Source organism: Montipora capricornis, chromosome 6 (genome assembly GCF_036669925.1).
Source record: "Montipora capricornis isolate CH-2021 chromosome 6, ASM3666992v2, whole genome shotgun sequence".
NCBI classification, from domain to species: domain Eukaryota; kingdom Metazoa; phylum Cnidaria; class Anthozoa; order Scleractinia; family Acroporidae; genus Montipora; species Montipora capricornis.
The window spans coordinates 5072764-5080263 of NC_090888.1; the positions used below are offsets into that span (position 1 = coordinate 5072764).

The 7500-nt window shown below is 40.9% G+C and overlaps 2 protein-coding genes across 3 annotated transcripts in view; both read right to left on the reverse strand.

Moving 5' to 3' along the window:
* The window catches only part of LOC138051352 (uncharacterized), a 543513-nt gene that overhangs the window by 279075 nt on the left and 256938 nt on the right, over positions 1 to 7500 (reverse strand). The window lies entirely within an intron of this gene.
* Positions 1 to 7500, reverse strand: part of LOC138051354 (uncharacterized) — a 76746-nt gene that overhangs the window by 14503 nt on the left and 54743 nt on the right. For both annotated transcript variants that reach the window (XM_068897550.1, XM_068897551.1), the window contains one exon: positions 1 to 436. This exon is cut by the window's left edge and continues 904 nt beyond it. In XM_068897550.1, the coding sequence (XP_068753651.1) occupies positions 1 to 436 (436 nt within the window). The remainder of the gene's footprint in view (positions 437 to 7500) is intronic.

Below are 7500 nucleotides of genomic sequence, written 5' to 3' on the forward strand. Positions count from 1 at the left end.
ACCAATCCCGGAACAGTCTTGAAAACGTGGGATGCATTGCTTCAAGTATTGCCTCCAAGATTCTCTGATTTTTACTGAACAATTGGCATGCGCGAAGCGCACAAAATCACTAAGATTGAAAGAAGTTGTGTTAAACCAGTCACTACACTCCGCCTCAACTCTCCAGTAGATTGTATTCACTGCGCCATTGCACCTTGCACAAAAAACATTTCTGTAAGTAATGCGCCTGTCGCGATCAAACACGGGCCAATCATTTAACAGATCGTTTCGATCTTCATTTTGACATTTACGGCGCACAATCTCATCTGTCCAGTTCCTTGGACATGTGATCCACACTGCAAAACCAACATATTTTGGACTGTCTTGGTTTACGACAGGGCGGCAGATTTCATGTTGGCTTAGTGGGTTTCCTCGAGGGTTGACTCGTTTTCTGCACCTGTAAAGCATAACGATAACAATAGCGATAATAACCACTTTATTAAAGTTTAATTATAACATAACAGATGGAAAGTCAGCGTTTTGATTGGTCAGTGACCGTATTCAATTTGCCCATTGGTAAATGGTTATGGCGCCGTGCGCCGCGAAAAAAATGCTTTTCCCCTCGAACTCCATAATATAGACTGACCACTCTACTCAAGAAACTGCTGAGATTTCGTGCCAGTTTTATGAAAAATAGACTTTTAACCCGTTAGGGGGTATTTTACTCGAACCATTGGCAAAGCGATTTGCAAGCCCAAGTAAAAGCCAAGAAGTTTGGTTTTAAAAAATTTGGTTATAAAAGTTAACACTATAAAATCGACGTTTCGATGTCGACGTGACACCATTATCAAGATATAAAGTTGAGGGGAATAAAAAAAGCTAATATATACAGACTAGTAAGAATACCCATAATGTTCTTAAAATACACTAGGGAAAAAATATGCTAATAAAATTAGAAAAAAATGAAATAGAAACGATAAAATCACAAAGCCAAGCTATATAAACAAATATTTTAAAACAGCTTTGAGCAAATGGAGTATTTTTGTTTGTTTAAAGTAGGCTTTAAGTCCCTTATGAACAGCATCTCAAACATAAGGCAGTCCCACTTAGTTTTGCACTTCCTTAAAATACTGAAAACTCTAGAAAGGCTGGAAATGTCACTGCCGTGCGTCCGCATGTGCTCGCCGTTAGCGGTCTTGCCCACGTGTTCGTCGACTCTTTGGTGTAGGTGTCGGCTTGTATAGCTGACATAACCAGCCTCGCACTGGTCACATTGGAAATGGTAGACGACTTTCTGTTTGTTTACCAGGGCGGGTATTTTATTATTATTTTTTTTTAATGAAATCGATTTTTAAGAAATTTATGGGCAATCTTCAGAAAGAACCCACAGCCAGCGAAAGACTGCAAGTAACGCGCATCGTGCTGCCATTCAAGTGTCAGCGATCAGCCAATACTGTAAGACGCCAAACATCAGAACTATCTTCAAAGATTAGCATGCAGTTATCCCCCGTATTTACCAGTCGCGAATTAAACGAAGATTTGAAACCTATGGAACAAAAAAAAAAGATTCCTAACTTTGAAAGTAGTGAAGACTAACCTTATATCAATAGGTTTACATAACCGATTAGCAAGTTTGCGTATACTCCTCTGTGCCGTGACTGAGAAGTGCCCAACGTAAGGGATTTTAAAGAAAAACTTTCCTGGGGCTTGATTCCTAAATGAGACTGTTTTTTCCCTCCCTTGACTGCTGTCTGAATATATTTAGAAATATATTTGTTGATAAGGTTCTCAGGGAAGAGATTCCTCCGCAGAATGACAGACAATTTTTGAAGGTCAGTATGGAACCCCATCCAAGCGTTGTTTATCATAAAAGTTCTATCAATCAAGGTTTTGATTAACCCCAATTTGTAGGTAAAGGGGCAAAAACTCAGACAACTGGTGAGCAAACCTGTGAAAGTTTTTTTTCCGGTAAACGGTGGTTACACTTTGGTGCGGGTCAGTGTTATTGATTAGAACATCTAGGAAAGGTAGAACATGGTCAACTTCCCGTTCCATTGTAAAGCGTATATTGGTGTGTTGATTGTTGATGTAATTGAAGAAAAGGGTTGCATCCCGTTCAGAGCGGAAAAGGCAAAATGTATCGTCTACGTAGCGACGATAGAATAAGACCTCTGTATCCCCGTATTGATCCAACCATATATTCTCGTGGTGAACCACAAAGAGATTGCCGAGAATAGGGGCAAGGGGGGACCCCATGGTTACACCATCCACCTGGTCACAGAAGTTACCCTTGAACAGGAAGTGAGTTTCCTTGGTAGCAAACTCAAACAACCTCTTAAGCTCATGTTTACTAAGTTTCAAACCTGGGTTACCCTTATCTGGCCACAATATTACAATGTTCTTGTTCTTTCTTAGTTCTTTCAGAATCCTGTGCTTTTCCAAATCCGAGGCCGTGGGTCGATATGATGACACGTACGTGTAAGCCAAGTGCGACAGTTCCGTAGCCAGTTTAGCCGTTTCCATGGTAGCAAACTCAAACAACCTCTTAAGCTCATGTTTACTAAGTTTCAAACCTGGGTTACCCTTATCTGGCCACAATATTACAATGTTCTTGTTCTTTCTTAGTTCTTTCAGAATCCTGTGCTTTTCCAAATCCGAGGCCGTGGGTCGATATGATGACACGTACGTGTAAGCCAAGTGCGACAGTTCCGTAGCCAGTTTAGCCGTGTCCTTGCTCTCCTTGAGATTCTTTAACATCCTCTGACTAATCAATTCAAAGCATGCGAAGATGTCCGTTTTGTTGATCGAAGGTGGGCAAATCGAGTGCGTAAGTCCATATTTGAGAACATTCAACGGATCAGTGTTAAGAGAAACCGATGAAAGATTGGTGACAACTTCGTCTGACTTGAAAGGAAGGACCGAGTTTTTCGTGAGGTTTTTATGTTTCTTTTCGTGGGTTTTGATGAATTCCTTCACCCCTTTCGTCACGTTGTGAAAGATGCTGTCCTTGTAGGGTTTCGCACGCGTGTGGTCTATAAATTTTCGTGTGCAAGTTGTAATGCTTGTTATGTTGGTGAAACCAGCCGACACTTCTCCACACGAGTGCGCGAGCACTTACTTTCAGACAGATCTTCGAACGTTTTCAAACATCTGCAGAGTTCAGAGTTTTGTAAAGCATCTTGCACACCGGATTGCTTCGAGATCCTGGACTCTGCAGCCACCAAGTACCAAGCAAAGCTTAATTAAGGAATCCATGTTTATAAAATGAGAGAAGCCCGATCTCAACCAGCAGGTGAAACACATTAACTTGACTCTCTCCCTGTAAGGAACTAAGCGTCACTCATTTAAAATTTTTGTTATGTTCTGTTTTTATTTAAAACGCAATATTAACAACGCAATGTAACGAAGTTTGTAAGATCGCGCGCGCTTTAAATTCAACGGCGATTTCAAAATATGTAACACTGAAGATGACGGATGTACCGTCGAAACATGTCTGGGAAATCAAAGAAAGTTGTTATGCTTATACGACTATCTATATTGTTGCTGCTATCTAGACCTTTTAGATCAATCATCTTCGACTTGGCAGCCAAGTATAATGGACGGGTTAACATTTCTGACCTCCGTAAGTTTGAGAAGCTCTCAATCAAAACACGGAAATCTGAGTTGGATCTCGCGTTCTTACGCAATTGCAAGTCTTTCAATGTCTTTCCCAAGTTTCTTTGCTTCCACTTGCCTGCAAACATGGACAGGCAAGACGCTCTTGGAATCAGAAGAAAGCTGCTGAAAAGCGCTATCAACAGACGCACCAAGGAACATCACACAGGGGCAGACTTAAGAATCGCATTTCTGAAACACTAAGCAGTATTGACCGTTACATTCTTCACAAGTCTGTTGACCACAACGTGACGAAAGGGGTGAAGGAATTCATCAAAACCCACGAAAAGAAACATAAAAACCTCACGAAAAACTTGGTCCTTCCTTTCAAGCCAGACGAAGTTGTCACCAATCTTTCATTGGTTTCTTTTAACACTGATCAGTTGAATGTTCTCAAATATGGACTTACGCACTCGATTTGCCCACCTTCGATCAACAAAACGGACATCTTCGCATGCTTTGAATTGATTAGTCAGAGGATGTTAAAGAATCTCAAGGAGAGCAAGGACACGGGTAAACTAGCTACGGAACTGTCGCACTTGGCTTACACGTACGTGTCATCATATCGACCCACGGCCTCGGATTTGAAAAAAGCACAGGATTCTGAAAGAACTAAGAAAGAACGAGAACATTGTAATATTGCGGCCAGATAAGGGTAATGGGGTAGTAATTTTAGATAGACAAGAATATGACAAGGGTTTATTTAAAATCATTAACGACACTATCAAATTCAGGGTCTTTACATCCGACCCTACCCTTACCCGGGAAGGGAAACTCCAGCACTCTCTTAGAGAACTTAGGAAAAAAGGTCACTTTGATCCTGAAGTTTATGAGGCCATGTATCCAAGTGGATCCCAGCCTGCTAGGATCTATAGTCTCCCTAAGATGCACAAACCACGAGCGCCAAATTCCACCCCACCATTTCGGCCCATAGTTTCCTCCGTAGGAACCTACAACTACAGCTTGGCCAAACACTTAAGTAATCTACTCCAACCTCATATTCCATCCACATTCATTGCTTCAGATTCCTTCACTTTTGTGAAGGAAATCAATGAGCTATCTTTGCATGGGATGTTTATGGTCTCCTTCGATGTTGAAAGCCTCTTCACCAACATCCCTCTAGATGATTGTAGTAACCTTGCCGTCAAGTATGTAACTGAGGGTAACCCAGGTTTGAAACTTAGTAAACATGAGCTTAAAAGGTTGTTTGAGTTTGCTACCAAGGAAACTCACTTCCTGTTCAAGGGTAACTTTGTGACCAGGTGGATGGTGTAGCCATGGGGTCCCCCCTTGCCCCTGCTCTCGCCAATCTCTTTATGGGTCACCTGAGAATATATGGTTGGATCAATTCGGGGATTCATAGGTCTTATTCTATTTTCGCTACGTAGACGATACATTTTGTCTTTTCCGCTCTGAACGGGATGCAACCCTTTTCTTCAATTACATCAACAATCAACACACCAATATACGCTTTACAATGGAACGGGAAGTTGACCATGTTCTACCTTTCCTAGATGTTCTAATCAATAACACTGACCCGCACCAAAGTGTAACCACCGTTTACCGGAAAAAAAACTTTCACAGGTTTGCTCACCAGTTATCTGAGTTTTTGCCCCTTTACCTACAAATTGGGGTTAATCAAAACCTTGATTGATAGAACTTTTATGATAAACAACGCTTGGATGGGGTTCCATACTGACCTTCAAAAATTGTCTGTCATTCTGCGGAGGAATCTCTTCCCTGAGAACCTTATCAACAAATATATTTCAAAATATATTCAGACAGCAGTCAAGGGAGGAAACACCTAAGTTTTTCTTTAAAATCCCTTACGACTTCTCAGTCACGGCACAGAGGAGTATACGCAAACTTGCTAATCGGTTATGTAAACCTATTGATATAAGGTTAGTCTTCACTACTTTCAAAGTCAGGAATCTTTTTAATGTGAAAGATGCTGTCCCTGTAGGGCTTCGCACGCGTGTGGTCTATAAATTTTCGTGTGCAAGTTGTAATGCTTGTTATGTTGGTGAAACCAGCCGACACTTCTCCACACGATCGCGAGTGCGCGAGCAGTTACTTTCAGACAGATTTTCGAACGTTTTCAAACACCTGCAGAGTTCAGAGTTTTGTAAGGCATCCTGCCCACCGGATTGCTTCGAGATCCTGGACTCTGCAGCCACTAGGTACCAAGTGAAGCTTAAGGAATCCATGTTTATAAATGGGAGAAGCCTGATCTCAACTAGCAGGTGAAACACATTAACCTGACTCTCTCCCTGTAAGGAACTAATTATAAGCGTCACTCATTTAAAATTTTTGTTTTGTTCTGTTTTGATTTAATACGCAATATTGACAACGCAATGTAACGAAGTTTGTAAGATCGCGCGCGCTTTAAATTCAACGGCGATTTCAAAATATGTAACACTGAAGATGACAGATGTAACGTCGAAACATGTCTGGAAAATTAAAGAAATTTGTTATGTTTATGCATGCATTTAGAAATCACTGATAATCTTTGCAATCTGGTTCGATCTCAGCAGTGCGATTTATCACAGATCGCAGTATTTTTTGTTTTAAATCGCACCTTTCCCCCAGCCAATGAAAAAAGAGCACTAAAAAAAACATCCAATCAGATTTCAAGGCTTATTTAAGGTAACCAATCAAATCGCAGGAAAATTGAAGACAAAGAAAGCCACTGTGTGGCGAAGTTTGCAACTTTTGTTCTCAACTGGATCAATAAAATATAGGTATTGACAGAAGTCCTGTCTTTGAGTAATTAAATAATTATGGTAAGATTTGTAAATGGATGTAATAAAGTGGTAATTGAACTTCGTGTCATGCAATTTTCAGCCTCCCACGCAGACTCTCTTGGGAATTCGTCACGCGTTCCTCTCCCACGAGCGTCTGCTGAAACGAGCAGGAATTTATGTAGACCAATCACAACGGACTTCCAGATTCTGGAAGTGCACTTTAGACCCTGAGAAAACTGCCCGGGGAAAACTGCAAGAGGTTGGGCTTCGTGTGTTGGGCATTAACGTGTAAAATCGCTGAGTTAAATTCTTATCAAAGAGAAACGGGAGCGTATAAATTTCATGCTTTGGCTTAGATGTTTGCGGTTCTTCACACAACGAGTACGGATGAAACATCTCGTGCGATTCAAGTTTATTTGTGATTGATATCATATTTACATGTACATTTCTTTCCGCGCTATTTGTCACAAATCAGTGGGGTCGTTTCGTTTGAATAACCCCATTCTTTTAGTCCTTCGGTTGAACTAATTTACGGTTTGCTTTATTTTTCAAATCGAAGAAACACTGAGTACGAACGATCGGCTCGCAACACAACAACATTAAATTAACTTTTAGAGACGGTCATCGCCAAAAGCAGCCAGAAAATTTCAAGCTTAAACGTAATGCCCTTTTTCAAGCTTTCCTTTCGCTACTGTCCTAGCTGCGTTCATTGCGCTTGAAGGTAACGGTTCTCGTGCAGTGCAAATACACTCGCAGTACTAAATATTTTTATTCGTATTTACATATTTCCACGGCGCTTTCAATTTTACTAGTAGATGAAACGACACCATACCCTTGCTAAGCAGTCACATTTTGGCTCGCGAGAGTGCAAATGCATAACCCACCGAGGAAACAAAATTAATGTTTCTGAGGAATATTTTGAAACGGCTATCTTTAAAACGACGAACGGAGAATCGGAGAATGAGAATGGGGGATGGGGAATAGGGACTGGGGAATCTTTAAAATGGGGAATGGGTTTCGATGAAAATTTGAAGTAAAATATTCAGCAAACTAAGTTATTACTTCATTAAGAAACTGTCCAGCGATAGACACGGCGAAGTGAAATGAGTAGGTCTTGCCAATC